The sequence below is a fragment of the Crocuta crocuta genome, unplaced genomic scaffold, assembly GCF_008692635.1.
Source record: "Crocuta crocuta isolate KB4526 unplaced genomic scaffold, BGI_CrCroc_1.0 scaffold282, whole genome shotgun sequence".
In the NCBI taxonomy this organism is placed as follows: Eukaryota; Metazoa; Chordata; class Mammalia; order Carnivora; family Hyaenidae; genus Crocuta; species Crocuta crocuta.
The window spans coordinates 1,431,835-1,449,028 of record NW_027529174.1 but is presented as its reverse complement, the minus strand read 5'-3'; the positions used below and the strand labels follow the sequence as shown (position 1 = coordinate 1,449,028).

At 38.9% G+C, this 17,194-nt stretch overlaps 1 protein-coding gene and 1 pseudogene across 1 annotated transcript in view; both read left to right on the top strand.

Annotated features, from left to right (window-relative positions):
• POLR2B (RNA polymerase II subunit B) overlaps positions 1–16,120 on the top strand; it is a 40,300-nt gene extending 24,180 nt beyond the window's left edge. Inside the window, exons 17-25 of the mRNA XM_077757734.1 lie at positions 7,092–7,188; positions 8,184–8,278; positions 9,524–9,774; positions 9,857–9,946; positions 10,188–10,295; positions 10,888–11,001; positions 11,375–11,535; positions 15,210–15,405; positions 15,874–16,120. Of these exons, the coding sequence (XP_077613860.1) occupies positions 7,092–7,188; positions 8,184–8,278; positions 9,524–9,774; positions 9,857–9,946; positions 10,188–10,295; positions 10,888–11,001; positions 11,375–11,535; positions 15,210–15,405; positions 15,874–15,963 (1,202 nt within the window). The 3' untranslated portion in view covers positions 15,964–16,120. The remainder of the gene's footprint in view (positions 1–7,091; positions 7,189–8,183; positions 8,279–9,523; positions 9,775–9,856; positions 9,947–10,187; positions 10,296–10,887; positions 11,002–11,374; positions 11,536–15,209; positions 15,406–15,873) is intronic.
• Positions 875–6,249, top strand: LOC144226316 (heterogeneous nuclear ribonucleoprotein A3 homolog 2-like; annotated as a pseudogene).
• Positions 16,121–17,194: the final 1,074 nt, after the last annotated feature.

Here is a 17,194-nt window from a genome sequence, read left to right as displayed (position 1 = left end):
TTTATTTACTTTTGAGAGAGAGACAGACAGAGTGTGAGTGGGGGAGGAGCAGAGAGAGAGGGAGACACAGAATCTGAAACAGGCTCAAGGCTCCGAGCTGTCAGCACAGAGCCTGATGAGGAGCTGGAACTTATGAGCCATGTGTGATTATGACCTGAGCTGAAGTCAGATGCGTAACCGACTGAGCCACCTAGGCACCCCTGTTCTTCACTTTTTAAGATCATGTCCTGCTTAAATACTTTCTGAGTGCTTGGGAGGGTTAATAAAATACTTATGACACAGCCTCTATTTTCTCAATATTTATAATGTGGGAAACAGCACAAATAATAAAGAGATATGTGGACAGTGTTATGATGAGATACAGAGTTCTTTGAAAGCACAGAGTGAAGGAAATGAAATGATTGATTCCTGTTGGAAATCTAGAGCCAATTTCATGGGGAAGGTGGGATTTTAGACTAATGTATAGTTTGACAAAAGGGTATTTGAATTTGAGAGGTGAGTTGAGAAAGGGCTTAGATGCACAAATGTATGAGATACGGAACAATTAGTAGTCATGGCTCTTTAGTATAACTGGAGTGTAAATGCACAGGAGTGAACTTTGGTCTCATTGTGTGGAAAGAGCAGGTTGAATATTGAGACTGAAGACCCATCCAGCCTTTTGGAGCAAGGAGGTAATACAGTTTTGAGGGGTGGGGGTGGTATGCCTGGGTGGCATGGTTAAGTGTCTGACTCTTGACCTCAGCTCAGGTCCTTATCTCAGGGTCGTGAGTTCAAGCCCCACATTGGCCTACCCTGGGCATGGAGCCTACTTAAAAAAAATTTAAATAAAATTTAGAAATATCTTTCTGGCCATTGATACAGATTAAAGTTAGATATGGTATTGGAAGAAGATAAGTTAGAGGTTTTTGCAGTGGTCTCAGTGAGAATTGGTAAGGTCCTTAAGAAACAAAGAGTGGGGGATGAGATGCCTATTGGAATACCCTTGATGGGACTTGGAAATATTATTGGAAATATTGTTGGCGTTTGTGACTTGTGTGATCAAGAAGAGAGGGGTACTATTAATAAGAATTGGAGCAGTTTAGAAGGAAGATGTTTTAGAGGTAAGATCTTAAGTTCAGTTTTCAGCATGTTGAATTTGAGTTGCCGCCCTATCCTCTAGGAAAAGATTTTCCAACAGTGAGTTGCAAACGTGATTTGAAAGAAGCTCAAATCTGGAGCTGTGAAGTTTTTGATATATTAGTGATAATTATAGATTGCCATGAAATTGCTGAGTGGAAATTCAGAGTGAGAATAAAGTCAGAGACAGAGCTTTAGGCACCAAGAAAAGAAATCAGAAGAAATTTAAGATGTAGCTGTTGATGAGGAGAATCAGGAGTTTGCAGGAGATTTTTTTTTTTTTAACTTTTTAATGTTTTTTATTTATTTCTGAGAGAGAGACACACACACACACACAGTGTGAGCAGGGGAGGGTCAGAGAGAGAGGGAGATACAGAACCTGAAACAGGCTCCAGGCTCTGAGCTAGCTGTCAGCACAGAGCCCGACGTGGGGCTCGAACCCATGAACCGTGAGATCATGACCTGAGCCGAAGTCGGATGCTCAACCGACTGAGCCACCCAGGCGCCCCAGGAGATTTTTGTTTTTTTGAAGTTTATTTATTTTGAGAGAGCATGAATAGGGTAGGGGCAGAGAGAGAGAGGGAGAAAGAGAATCCCAAGCAGGTTCTGTCCTGTGAGCATGGAGTCTGACATTGGGCTCGATCCTGTGAACTGAGATCATTACCTGAGCTGAAATCAAGAGTTGGATGTTTAACTGACTGAGCTGCCCAGGTTCCTCTGCAGGAGGAGCTTCCTAAGGAGACTGGACAGCAGGTAAAATGGTGCAGAGAAGTCTAAAGGGCAGAAGAGTGTTGAATATTAAAGGAGACAGCATAATTCTTTGGCATAATTGTTTTCTTAACTTATTATTAACAGGATTTTGGCTTTAACTGTGGGTAACATTATTTAGTAGAGTTTGCTTTGTAAGCAGTGGCTTTAAATTATTTACTAGGGGATTTAGCATTTTGATAGCAAATTCTCATAGTTCAGAATGATTTATTTTCAGTCTTCCACAAGGGGTTACTCTTGTCTAGGAAAACCATCTGTTAGGTGGTCTACAGTATGCTCATATCTTTGGAGTATGCTTGTAGTGTTGTGCTGTCTTCATCATTTATATGATGGCTTTATGGCTGGAGAAGAAAAATATGTAAAGGATTGGATTTGAAATAAAATGTTCTTTTGGTACTGGTATGAAGTGGTGAAGACATGGCTGGTAGGGATTACAAGCCTTTCATTTTTTTTTTTTTTAATGTTTTTTTTTTTTTGAGACACAGAGTTATGAGTGGGGGAGGGACAGACGCAGAATCTGAAAAAAACTCCAGGCTCTGAGCTCTCTTCACAGAGCCTGATGAGAGACTCTAACTCATGAACTGCTAAGATCATGATCTGAGCCAAAATTGACCGACTGAGCCACCTAGGCGCCCCAAATGCCCTCTTACTAGAATGATTTTTTTTCCATAGAGAGCAGTATCAAGGTTATGTTTAGCACAAAGTGTTTAGTGTTAACTTTTAAACAAAATTTTTTTTATTTAAAAATTTATTTTTTTGTTTAAATGTTTATTTTTGAGAGAGACACGGAGTATGAGCAGGGGAGGGCCAGAGAGAGAGAGGGAGAGAGACAGAATCTGAAATAGGCTCCAGGCTCTGAACTGTCAGCACAGAGCTGGATGCAGGGCTCGAACTCAAGAACTGTGAGATCATGACCTGAGTAGAAGTTGGACACCCAACCAAGTGACTGAGCCACCCATGTGCCAAAATTTTATTTTTGAGAGAGAGCAAGAGAAAGCATGAGCTGAGGGGCAGAGAGAGAGGGAGATTGAGAATCCCATGCAGGCTCTGTGCCACCAGTACAAAGCCTGACATGGGGATTCATCTCACAAACTGTGAGATCATGACCTGAGCCAAAATCAACAGTTACATGCTTAATCAACTGAGCCACCCAGGCGGCCCCAGTGGTATCTTTTAGACTGGGCTTGCAACCTCAGATTCCTACATGATTAGGCAGGATTGGTGATTAGTCAGTGAATTAGAAGTTTGCCTTTCCACGGCGGTGGGCCAATAACTTCAGCTATGGTTGTGATGTGTATAAGTGGGCCCAGTGATGCCAGATCTGATATTTCAAAAAAAGTTTGAAATCTGAGCTTTTGAATTGACTTTTCAAAGTGTTAGGAATGGATTCAAGTTAAAAACAAAAACCAAAACTCTGGAATCTGCTACCGTGGGTCAGTGTGTTTAAGATGGCCAGCAGAGAGCTTTCTGTGGCAGAGCAGCCAGAGTTTTTAAGGGGCAAATGTTATCAGGGAGGAGGGCCTGCCTTATGCACGTATCTCTTTCTCCAAATCTGTTTGTATCTCTGGTTGGGAATTAGTGGGAATAAGAGACTTGGAAGAGAGGAGTGTGTTTTCAGTGTCCCAGACCCTGACCAGTAGCACCGCTACCCCTTACCCTGCATCCTCCTTCTTAAAACTACTGCACCCCTGCTGTACACGTAAAGGAGTAAATGAATGGTGTGCCTTCTCATGAGGAGTGGGGTGCTTTTTGAAAGTTGAATTTAGCTTTAAGAAAGTAGATATAAACATTTAATTCAGAATTCAGATAACCAAAGCATTCAATTATCCAGTAATTTAGTTGCTTTGTATTCTGTACTAGTAGCCTTTTACTCCAAATTTGAAATATTTAAATCAAGACATGTTAACCATAGCTTTAAAGTTGAGTGTATATTAATTTTTGGAAAAGCGAATTCACATACATGTGCATTATATTCATTGAAACTCCACCCACATTCAGCAGTCATTTCTTAGATTGCAGTCCTACTAGTTCATAGGGTGTTGTAAACTTTTTTCTTACTTTTTAAATACTTGTTATTTTCTTTACAGTCTCATCAAAAGTAGTTTGGGCAGCAACAACTAGAGATAAGATTGTGGTGGGAGGATGGCACCACATTTTTGTTAGCATAGGGAGAGGAGTAGGATGGTACCAGGTTCAAACCACAAATTAGGAGACTAGGAGCTGGGGCTTGAGTCCATTGTTTACTATCTTTGGGAGCATGGATAAGTCATTTAAATAGTTCTTTCTGATAATGATGAGAATAGTAGTACCTCATTTCTGGCACAGGGTTCCTGTGAAAATTGTGAAACTTGGTTTAGGGAAGCACTTTGTAAATTAAAAAAAATTTTTTTAAATGTTTATTTGTTTTTAAATTTTTTAATGTTTTATTTATTTCTGAGAGAGAGAGAGATACAGTGTGAGCCAGGGAGGGTCAGAGAGAGAGGGAGACATAGAATCTGAAGCAGGCTCCAGGCTCTGAACTGTCAGCACAGAGCCTGACACAGGGCTCGAACCCATGAACCGTGAGATTATGACCTGAGCCGAAGTTGGATGCTTAACTGACTGAGCCACCCAGGCGTCCCTTAAATGTTTATTTTTGAGAGAGAGAGAGAGAGAGAGAGAGGCAGCAGGGGAGGGGCAAAGAGAGAGAGACACAGAATCTGAAACAGGCTGTAGTCTCTGGGCTGTCAGCACAGAGCCTGACATAGGACTTGAACCCATGAACTGAGAGAGCATGACTTGAGCTGAAGTCGAATGCTTAACCATCTGAGCTACTCAGGCTGCCCAGGGATGCACTTTATAAATATGAGGTGGTTTGTATATGTAGTCACCAGTTATAAGATGGATACATTGAGAGTGACTACCTCTTTTTTAAAGTTTGTTTATTTTGACAGCGTGAGCAGGGGAGGGGCACAGAGAGGATCCTCAGGAGTGCTGTCGCATGGAGCCCGTTGCAGGGCTTAAATCCATGAACTGTGAGAACATTATTTGAGCCAAAATCAAGAGTCAGGTGCTCGACTGAGCCACCCAGGTGCCCCAGGTTTTGCTTATTTTAAACATTAAGCTGTCAGAGTAGTTGCCTCACTATTGCTACCCCAAGGGGAGTAGACTTTGACAGGTACCATGGTGAAAAACGTGTGGCAAATATGATTAAGTAAAATTGCTTTAAAAGAAAGGGTCAGTGACTAGTCTTCCTCTTGGTCTCACTCATATCGAACTCGAGTTGGCAGAGGCAAGTCTGGTCTCAGACTAGTGGTAAAACCCCTGCCTGGTTGCTCCCAGCCTGACTTTAGCCGTCACCAGCCACTGCAGGGAGGAAAGGTATGATCCACAGACCAAGCAGAGCAGTTGAGAAAACTATTTATTGGTGGTTTGAACTTTGAAACTACATATGATCGTTTAAGAGAATGTTTTGAAAAAATTGGGGTTACACTTAACAGATTGTTTGGTGTTGAGGGACTCCCAAATAAAATATTCTAGGGGTTTGGGTTTTGTGACTTACTTTTGTTGAAGAGATGGATGCAGCAATGTATAAGTGACCACACAAGGTTTGATGGGGGTGTGTAGTGGAATCAAAGAGAGCTGTTTCTGGAGAGGATTCTGTAAAGCGTGGTGCCCATCTAACAGGAAAATTCTTATTGGTAGTATTAAAGAAAATACAGAAGAATGTAATTTGAGAGATTACTTTGAAAAGTAAGATTGGCAAGATTGAAACCATAGAAGTTACAGAAGATTGGCAGAGTGGAAAAAAGGATTGATGATCACGATACAGTTGATAAAATTGTTCAGAAATACACTACTAATGGGCATAATTGTGAAGTAGTAAAGGCCCTTTCTAAATTAGAAATAAAAGACTGCTGGATCGTAGAGAGGTCATGGAGGTGCATCTGGCAACTTCATGAGTGTGGAGGAAACGTTGGAGCTAGTGGTGACTTTGGCCACTTAAGTGGAAGAGGAGGCTCTGGTCGTGGAGGTGATGGCAGCAGAGGTAGTTACGGAGGAGGTGAGGGTGGCAGCTATGGCGGTGGTCCAAGTTCTAGTGGTGGAGGAGGTTCTGGTGTTGGTGGACCAGGATATGGAAACCAGGGAGGTGGATGTGGTGGTGGTGGCAGATATGATGCTTATGATGGAAGAGGAAATTTCAGAGGTGATCACTCTGGTGGTGGTGAGAACTATAATGGTTTTGGAAATTACAGTGGACAACATCAGTAAAATTATGGACCCATGAAGTGGGGCAGTTTCAGTGGAATAAGGTTGGGCAGTCTCTGTGGTGGTGGTTATGGATCTAGTGGTGCAAGTGATGGATGTGGTAGCAGAAAGTTCTAAAAAAAATCTCAGAAGAAGAGGGCTATAGTTCTTAGCAGGAGAGGGAGCAAGGAGTTGTCAGGAAAGCTGCAGGTTACTTTGAGACATTTGTCCCAAATATATTAGAGGAACTGTGAAAATTGCCACAGAAGGAGCAGTGATCCATAGAGAAAGAAGTTACTGCAGCTTAAACAGGAAACTTTTCTTATCTAGGCCTGTCCTAGCCACAGTTTGCAAAAAGTGCAGCTATTGCTTAATGGAGAGTAGTGTCAATTATGTGTACATTCCTGTCCCCCCCCTTTTTTTAAAGATTGTATTTTTATTTTTATAGATTTTTTTTTCTTTTTTTCTAGGAGAGAGAAAGAGTGTGAGCAGGGGAGGGTCGGAGAGAGAGGGAGTCACAGACTGAAACAGGCTCCAGGCTCTGAGCTGGCAGTCAGCACAGAGCCTGACGTGGGGCTCGAACCCACGAACCGCGAGATCATGACCTAAGCAAAAGTTGGACGCTTAACCGACTAAGCCACCCAGGCGCCCCTAAAGATTGTATTTTTAATCTCTACACCCAATGTGGGACTAAACTCATGACCCTGAGATCAAGAGTCACATGCTCTACTGATTGAGCCAGCCAGGCATCCCTGCATATACATTTCTGAGGTCTTTTATCCGTTGGCACTTTGTCTTTTTTTTATTATTGTTGTCTTTTTCTTTTTTTCTTTACATCAGGTATATTGCCCTATAAATTGTGGTAGTGGTACCAGGAATAAAAAATTAAGGGATTTTTAACTTTTAAAATAAAAATAAAGGAACAATTTTTCTTTGTTTCGTAGATAATACATTAATGGATGCTTTTATATGCACTACAGGTATCAACTCCATTGTGGCCATTGCATCATACACTGGATATAATCAAGAAGACTCTGTTATCATGAATCGTTCAGCTGTAGACAGAGGCTTTTTCAGGTCAGCTATTTACAACAGTTGTCGAAACATGAATATTTTAATAAAAAAAGTTTCTTAGAAATAGGTTTGGCTTGTATGTATCCACAAACTTTCTGGTGCTTTTGAAGATCAGGCTAAAAGAAATTTTGATCTGACAGAAAAATTTTTCTGTTAAGATATTTAATCTTTTGCCTCCATTCATGAAGCTTTGTGGATATTTGACAGGCATATACTGTTGTATGGATTCCTATATAGAGTAGAGTGTGGCAAAATCATTGCCTGACTCCAGAAAACAGGAGGCCTGGTTGATAGTCATGAATGACTGAAGACACTAATTCTTGTGTCTCAGGATTTTCAGATGTTAATGTTTTGAGGCCCCCACCCTCCACACTCTTTTTTGGTAAGCAAAGACATCTTTGCATTTAGATAATATAGAAACATCTAAAGAAATAAAAATAAACCTGTAATCTTAGGATCTATAAATAACTACTATTAAAATTAGTATTTTTTTCAATCTTTTAATTATGCTTCTGTTATTTTATTGGCAAATAATCTCAAATGCATGGCATATGAAAATTGGTTAAAAAGTGAGAATTTAGAAGATGGATTTTTTCTGTTTAGTTTTAGACGATAGCACTAGGATCAGAGGGTAGACATGATAGCTTTGTATCATAAACTTCTCACTAGAAACATTGGAGCTGATCCTATATGACCATCTCTGAGGGATATTATGGAAGGGATTCTTATTTCAGATTGGAGGTTTGATTTAGTGACCTTAGGTCCTTCCTGTGCTCACATATAATCCAGCCATGTTAAGATTATGGGTCAGATGCTACATGTGTGGCCCATGTAATAGCATTTAGGACTTAACTTTTACGGTTAATACAGTTAACTCTTGTCCTTGATTCATGGTTTAAAGGTCTCCCAAATATCTTAATTAAGTAAAAATTATTGGTGTGTACTAAGCCCTTTTATAAAAGGGAACTAGAAATTACCTTTACCACTATGTGTTTTAGGTCTGTTTTCTATCGATCATATAAAGAACAGGAATCTAAAAAAGGATTTGATCAAGAAGAAGTTTTTGAGAAACCAACCCGTGAAACATGCCAAGGTAAGTGATACTGATGTTTAAATTTTGGAATTTTATTTATCTATTTTTAAAATTTTATTTTATTAATGTTTATTTATTTTTGAAAGAGAGGGAGAGACAGAGCGTAAGTGGGGGAAGGAGCAGAGAGAGAGGGAGACATAGAATCTGAAGCAAGCTCCAGGCTCTGAGCTGGCAGCACAGAGCCCAGTGTGGGAATTGAACTCACGAACTGTGAAATTATGACCTGAGCTGAAGTCGGATCTTAACTGACTGAGCCACCCAGGCACCCCTAAATTATGGAATTGAAAGTTAGTTGATTTTACCATTGCTGTCCTAAATAATTTTTCTTCTCCCCTCAACCTCCCTCAACGCATGGCAGTTTTCTTGTTACTCTTAGAGCTCATGTATAAGAAAATGTGTGTTTGCCAGAAGTCTTTGGACAGAAGAGTTGGCTTGTTACAGTCCTTGCACCTTGGTAGATCCTGCATTGAAGAGGGTATTTAGGAGTTCAGAGAGGTCACGTAATTTCATATAATACACTACAGCCCCATTCTTACTTGTACTGTGAAGTGTCCTTCAGTTTATGTGTTTTGCATGGGAACTTCCCCCCCTTCCACATTGTAGTGTGACCATATTTGTGTAGCCGCAATACTTACGTACATTTAACAGATAAATGAGAGATAACTAGCACTTTTCTGTTTCTTCCAGAAAACTCAAACTTACTTCCTAGTTATCATTTTCACAGACACTTAAAAACTGTGTATGCAGTGGAATGGATGGGATGTCCCAGGGAAATGGGGCATCTCTGCCACAGTTTTGACTTCTAATGGTATTGTGTGAAGTAAAATGTGTTTTATTTTTTAAATCATCTGTTATTCCATATCCTGTGGGTGGTTCTGTGTAGTAGTGAATTGATGTCCATTGAATTAAGATTTCCATAAGATGAAATTAAACGTTGCTGTGGGAGGATGGGTGTTAGAGGGCATAGATACTCTTTTTTTTCCTTGATACTCCTTTTCATGTAAAAAAAAAGAGATGATGGCAACACCCTTATCCAAAGTCACCCAGCAAATAGTCTGATTTTCCAGTGCTTATTCCGGTGCTTTTTAAAAATTCATGATGTTAAAGATTCCTGTGAACTTTTCTCTGACTTGGAAATGATTTATGTATTTGGTTTTTAATTTTTTGGGAGGATTATGTGACATTGTAAATACTCTTCTATATAGTAGCACCATTTCAGAAAATTCCATGTCTGTTTCCTCATAGGTATGAGGCATGCCATTTATGACAAGCTGGATGATGATGGTTTGATAGCTCCTGGAGTCCGTGTGTCAGGAGATGATGTTATTATCGGCAAAACAGTCACCTTGCCTGAAAATGAAGATGAATTGGAGGGCACTAATAGACGCTATACCAAGAGAGACTGTAGCACCTTTCTTAGAACTAGTGAGACGGGCATTGTGGATCAGGTTATGGTAACTCTCAACCAGGAAGGATATAAGTTTTGTAAAATAAGGGTGAGTATAGCTTTTTCATATTTCTGTGTTTATAAAGAGTAAACCAGTTTGACCGAACTAACATCTTTTTATATGAATTCAGGTCCGCTCTGTTAGAATTCCACAGATTGGAGACAAATTTGCTAGTCGACATGGTCAAAAGGGTACTTGTGGTATTCAGTATAGACAAGAGGTGGGTATCTTTTATCTCTCTCACTCCAACCCAAAGTTCTGTTTAACATTCTATTAAAATTTGCTTTAATTTAAAAGTACAAAGGATATAAAGGCTTGACTTTTTAGTGTTGAATAAGTATATGAAAATACCATGTTGAACAGAATTGTGAACATAGAAAACTTCACGGTGGGCGGGGAGGGTCAGCTCTAGTTCTGTAGTTGAGAGTTAAGTTTGTCTCCTTTTAAAAATTCCTTTATAGGATATGCCTTTCACCTGTGAAGGTATCACCCCTGATATCATCATAAATCCCCATGCCATCCCCTCTCGTATGACTATTGGTCACTTGATTGAATGTCTTCAAGGGAAGGTAAGAGATTTTCTTTAAAAATAAATGTTCCAAGCTAATATTTCTTCCAAAATGATGATACGTGGTTTCTCCCATATTTGAATTTGGGGTTCTTTGTTGGAAAAAGTTAGTATGATACTTATTTTCCTGCTTTTAAATTGGTTATGATTTTTTCCCTGGCAAAAATTTGTGACATTTTGGCTAAGTCAGAATTTTTGTAAAATTTACTACATCCAGCCTCTACATATATACATGGTTATCTTTTTGACTGATTCTTTTCTGTAGATGAAGAGTTAATTCATTGGTGGTTAGTTCAGTATGCACTTAATAATTTTATAGCTACATTATTAGCTACTTGTGCCTCTCTTGGTGGAGGTTTTCTAATTTTAAGTATCTTATTAAGGTGGGATGGCTATAGCATAACACATGGGTGACTTGGTTTTAGGGCATTAAAATGTCATTTTCTTGGAGCCATAGTTGGGAGTCTCATTCTTTTTGTATTTGGGCTCATGGATAGCTTCCTTTTTGAAGGCTTATAATTGAATTGTTTTAATTAAAGATTTCTAAGGGGAGACCTAAGGATGCAGCCTTTTAAAGACTTTTTTTTTTAAAGGTTTCAGCTAACAAGGGTGAAATTGGTGATGCCACTCCATTTAATGATGCTGTTAATGTGCAGAAGATTTCTAATCTATTATCTGATTATGGCTACCATCTCAGGGGAAATGAGGTATGTTGGCTCTTAAATTAGTCGTTATGTATGTGTATACTTTCATTCTTCAAAAAAAAAAAAAATCAACCCTTCTATTGAAGTATGACACATATACAAATCATAAATCTACATCTAGATGAATTTATTTTACACAAGGTGAACACATCTTGTGTGACTGGCTCCTAGATCTCAAAAGAAAATTACCAGAACCCTTTTAGGCTTAGATGCCCCCTCTTGTCTCCTTCCAGTTACTACCTTCCCACCCAACCCCAAGGTAAACATTCTCTCGAATTTTTATTAGTTTTGTCTTTTGATTTTCATATAAATGAAATCGTACAGTATGTGCATGTATATTTAGTATTTTAAGTCTGTACTTCAAAATTTGTTTCAGGTCCTGTACAATGGGTTCACTGGTCGAAAAATCACATCACAAATTTTTATTGGTCCCACATATTACCAGCGTTTGAAGCATATGGTGGATGATAAGATTCATTCTCGTGCCAGGGGACCTATTCAGATCCTTAACAGACAGCCCATGGAGGGTAGATCTCGGTAAGAGAGCTGCATCACCATTATTGTTGTTATTTATTTATTTATTTTAAAAAAATGTTTATTTTTAAGAGAGCTGGGGTGGGGGGAGGAACAGAGAGAGAGAGACAGAGAACCCTAAGCAGGCCCTGCATGCAGGGCTTGTACTCGTGAATGGTGAGATCATGACCTGATGCAAAATCAAGAGTCAGATGCTTAGCCAGCTGACCATGCAGGTGCTCCCATTGTTATTATTAGTTTTTAAAAATCTAATTACTTTGATACAGTGTGAATTGGGGAGGGGCAGAGAGAGGAAGAATCTCAAACAAGCTCCACACTGTCAGGGCATAACCTGCACTGTCAACGCAGAGCCCACTGGGGGGCTTGGGTATTAATTGGCTTTTTAAAATGAAAACTCACTTACAAAAATAGACATAATGGTATAATGAAACCCCCAGATGCCTGTCTCTCCACTTCAATAATTAACAGTTGCCAACCTTGTTACATTCATCTCCACATTCCTACCAGCTCTTGATTATTTTTAATCAAAGTCCAGACATCAATTTCTTCTGTAAATGTATTTCAGCATATATTTATAAGAGTGGTTCTCAAATTTGTTTCAAGACCTCAAAGAATTTGAGTTGTAGTTATTGATATTAATCATGTTAGAAGTTAAAACTAAGATTTACAATATTAACTTACCAAAAAATAACACTAATAAGCCCACTATACATAAACAAATTACATTAAAATTTTTTTAATATTTTAAGTATTTGAGAGAGCATGTGCATTTGCACATGTGCATGTGGCGGAGGGAGAGAGAGAAACCCAAGCAGACTCCATGCTTTCAGTGCAGAGCCTGACATAAGGCTCAGTCTCACGAACTGTGAGATGATGACCTGAGCCAAAATCGGGTCAGATCCTCAACCGACTGAGCCACCCAGGTACCCCTAACAAATAACGTTTTTAATGGAAAATATATTTTCCAAATAAATTTGGTAATGGGTGACATTGGTTTGCCTTTTTGCAAGTCTTTTTAGTGAGCTGGTTTATTAGAAGACAGGATTCTTTTGCTTCTGCATTCATTGCATTGTTTTATTTTTTATATTTAAGTAAACAAGGAATATCCTACTTCACATAGATTTGTGATTGGAAAAGGGAGGAATATTTTAATAACATTTTCAGGTGACTTGGATATTATGTCTTGATGCTACATCAAAATGACAGGTTGTAATTTCTTTTTTTTTTAATGTTTTTTATTTCTGAGAGAGAGAGAGAGAAAGAGAGACACAGCATGAGCAGGGGAGGATCAGAGAGCGAGAGGGAGACACAGAATCTGAAATAGCCTTTAGGCCCTGAGCCGGCTGTCAGCACAGAGCCCTATGCGGGGCTTGAACCCATGAACCATGAGATCATGACCTGAGCCGAAGTCGGATGCTCAACCAACTGAGCCACCCAGGTGCCCTAACAGGTTGTAATTTCTTAAAGGCTAGTTGTGATGTAGATTCTGAAGCCAACTCAGTGCATCTTTTGTATTCATTATATTATCCACTGGCTTGTCTTGCACTTTGAATGTATCTTTTACACATGTATAATTTTGTAGCACCACAATTGGCTGTTTGGAAAATACTGGTTTATGTTGACATATTTATCCAAAAACCGTTCACATTTGTAGTGGCTTCACCAGTGTTATTGGAAGTCTTTTATTGGGACACTATAATATAAAAGCCATAATGTTGAATGGAGGTTTTCTAAAATTTTAATTTTTGATTAAAAGCTCAAAATCTTAATCATTTTCAACAGATATTTAAAATTGTTTTCCTTTAAGTGAAAGGCTTATTACTTTTGTTCAGTTTCCAAAAAATGTCTGTCAGATATTCAAGTCTGAATTCATATTGTTGGTGTTCTCAGTGTTGGTGAAAAGTCAGCTCTTTTTTCAAGATACTCCCATGAGAAAAGTGATTAGTTTAGAATTGTGCAAGTATTTTTCTTCAAGCATCCTCAGTATAGAAGAAAAGTGCTTTAGGGGCACCTGGGGGGCTCAGTCGGTTAACTGTCCGACTTCAGCTCAGGTCATGTGAGTTTGAGCCCCGTATCGGGCTCTGTGCTGACAGCTCAGAGCCTGGAGCCTCCTTCAGATTCTATGTCTCCCTCTGTCTCTGCCCCTTCCCTGCTCATGCTCCGTCTCTCTCTCTCTCTCAAAAACTTAAAAAAGAAAAAGTGCTTTATATCTTACCATTAGGTCATAGAATATCAAAAATGTATAAAAAAACTGTACAGTTTTATTAATGACATTCTTGGGTAAAACTGGCTCTTCCCTCCTCCCTTCACAGTGCAGAATATGACTGTTGCTAGTAAGTTTGGTTCCACTGCCTGGACTTGCATCCAGCGGTTTTACAGCCATCTCAGTACAAATGTCAACACAGTGAAAGAAGGAAATATGTTGTATTATAAAAATAGTTTTCACCCTCACTGGTCCATGGACCACACCCAGACAACTTCTTTAAAAGATTAGAACGCTAACCTAATCGCAGTGAAGTTGACTCTTGAAACAACACGGGTTTGAACTGTGCAGGCCCACTTATGCACGGATTTTTTTTTTTTTTGATGCAGTACGTAAATGTACTTCTTAACATTTTTTTCTTCTCGGTTTATTATACATATGTAAAATATGTGTTAATTGACTATTACTGGTAAGGCTTCCAGTCAGCCGTATTAGTAAAGTTACATGCAGATTTTTGGCTCTGGGGGGAATCAGTGCCAACGCGTATCTCATGCATTGTTCAAGGGTCACCTCTACCTTGATATTAAGTGTCCAGTGTTCAAATTTTCCTGACTGAATGATTTTTAAAAAGATTTGATTTTAATCAAGAGACAAGTCTGTGCTTTGCAGTTGATTGATCTAATTTTTTTTTTAATCTATAGGTTGCCTTCCAACTTTTTTTCCTTGCAGTTTGTCACAGAAATTGGATTATTTGTCCTGGAGTGTTTCTCACACTCTGGATTTTGCTGATTGCATTCTTGGGCTGTATATTCTATTTTTCTTGTAAATTCCTACTTAGATCTTGAGCTTTGATGATATGAAGAGTTGTATTCTTGTGCAGTAATATTGCATAGGTGGTATTGTAGATTTCTGGTTGTCTCAGTGATTTTAGCAGCTGTAAGTGATTGAAGCTTTTAACTGAATAGAGACTACAGGTTGATGAGATTCTGATTTTATCATTTCTTAATAGTTGGAATGGTTCTGTACAGAGAAACCTTGTTTCCTCAATTGGTTATCTGGTGATACAGTTCATAATGGCATGATAAATGTTTCATTCTTTCTCTTTACCAGTTTTCAAAATGAGTTGGTTGTCATTCATCCTCCAAAGTTGATTGATGAATTGTTTTCTTTTGGTAATATTATAAAATCATTGGTTTTATGTATTTTGCATATTAGTGTTAAGGAAGCTGCCACCATCCACTTTTTGGCCATTTGAATAATATATTTCATTTCACTTCCACATTGGGGAAACCTGTGTCATTCATCTCTTCTCTCCATTAGTTTTGCCGACATACATTTACCATTTCAGGCTTGACTGCCTGGGAGACGCATTCATGGAGAAGCTGCTTCATTTAGAAAGTCAAGGTGGTAGTGTTAATAGGAAATAAGTACAAAATTACCTGTACAAAATTATCTGTTGTTTGTTCCTTAACAGTGATGGTGGCCTGCGTTTTGGAGAAATGGAACGAGATTGTCAGATTGCCCATGGAGCAGCCCAGTTTTTAAGGGAAAGACTGTTTGAGGCATCAGATCCCTATCAGGTTCATGTTTGCAATCTTTGTGGAATAATGGCGATCGCTAACACGAGGACCCATACGTATGAATGCCGGGGCTGTCGCAATAAAACCCAGGTGTGTAGACCTTACTGGCAGTTGATACTTTTATAGAACTGTATTGGTCTAACCATCCAGGCAGTTTCAGTATGGTGGAACATTGGCATTTTTCACAATTTTGATTAACACATAACATTCCTAGTTTTAAATGAGAAAAGAGAATTTGATTTTTCTAAAAACCAGTGTATCATCTTTTGGAAATAATAATAACTTGAACAAGGAATTTTAAAATTTTAAGTTAGAATTTTTTTTAAAAACCTTTTGAGAAGGGTGAATGTAAATATATCTGGCAGAAAGGCTGAAATACAAAGCTTCTCAGGAGAAAACCATGAAGAAGCCAAGGTAGCGGGAGGAGTGTTACCAGCCTGCTCCCTTCTTTAAGGACTTGGTACTGTAGAGGATAAACTTTTTTCTGGGGTGGGTAAGTGGGGTCCCTTCAAATACAGTTCTGCTCATTACCTTTTTTTTTTTCCCCTCTCCTGCCAGATTTCTTTGGTGCGAATGCCTTATGCGTGCAAACTGCTGTTTCAAGAACTTATGTCTATGAGTATTGCACCTCGAATGATGAGTGTCTAGCTGTTTTAAAAGAGCCTCAAGATGCTTGTAAATATGTTTTGTTTTTACAATACAGCTTTAAAAAACGTACTGCATTGTGAGATAAAGCATTTTATTGATTTTAATTAGCATGCTTTTCTTCTGTAAATAGACAATAAATTTTTGTAGATAGTCTTGATGTGTTATCTTTATTTTGGAGTTTCCTCTAAGTAAAACCAGTGAATATAACTAAGCGTTAGTGGGTTGGATGGTTATTAGGCAAGTACTGGTTATTACAGCAAGTCTTGCTGTAGTTATCCAGGACTACTGATAGTGATGCAGACTAATATATTCTGCAGTTTTATAGGTCAGCACCTTCACCTGTTTGGAAAAAGAAAAAGATGAAAATTAGAAAGACAACCACATCCATAACTAATTTGCAGGTACTTCAGGGTTTCCAAATATGTGAGGATAAAGGACGTATGAGTAACTATAAATGAATGCTCTTTGGAATTTGGGCCATGTGATTTTTGTTGAACTGGTTTATGCATAAGAAATGGACCTTATTACAGAAGTGGAAGAGTTTGTTTCACAAATGAGTAAGCAGAGAGCTAGAGAGGCTCTTATTCAAAATTATAGGTGGAGGAATAATTAGTGGCAGAGCTGACACATCACTTGGTTTTACGTATCTTGGCCAAAGAGAATCTGACCAAACACAGGTTTACTTGATACCTCCTCCTTCCATACCACAGGTGACTGAGCTGTACAGTGGGATGGTTTGACAGATGATACTAATTGTTATTTTTGGTTTAAGAGAAAGCCAGTTCAGACATCAGTTTACTAGAGCTATAGAAATGTAAAGTAGCGGGGCACCCGGGTGGCTCAGTTGGTTAAGCGTTCGACTTCAGCTCAGGTCATGATCTCACAGTTCGGGAGTTCAAGCCCCACATCGGGCTCTGTGCTGACAGCTTGGAGTCTGGAGCTTGTTTCAGATTCTGTGTCACCTTCCCTTGCTCACGCTGTCTCTCTCTCAGAAATAAATAAAAACGTTAAAAAAACAAATGTAAAGTAACACCGCTCTGATGCCGCCAGGCATATTGATGGTGAAGTGGATGGAGGCAGCTAGCGCTGGGTACTTGTCAGTCTGCTTCCTCTTCTGGCCTCTTGTAAAATCTCAAAGTGAAGAACCAGAATTGCCCACATCATTTAAATTTTTTTTTAATTTTTTAAATTTATTTCTAGGAGAACGAGAGAGAGAGACAACGCGAGCAGA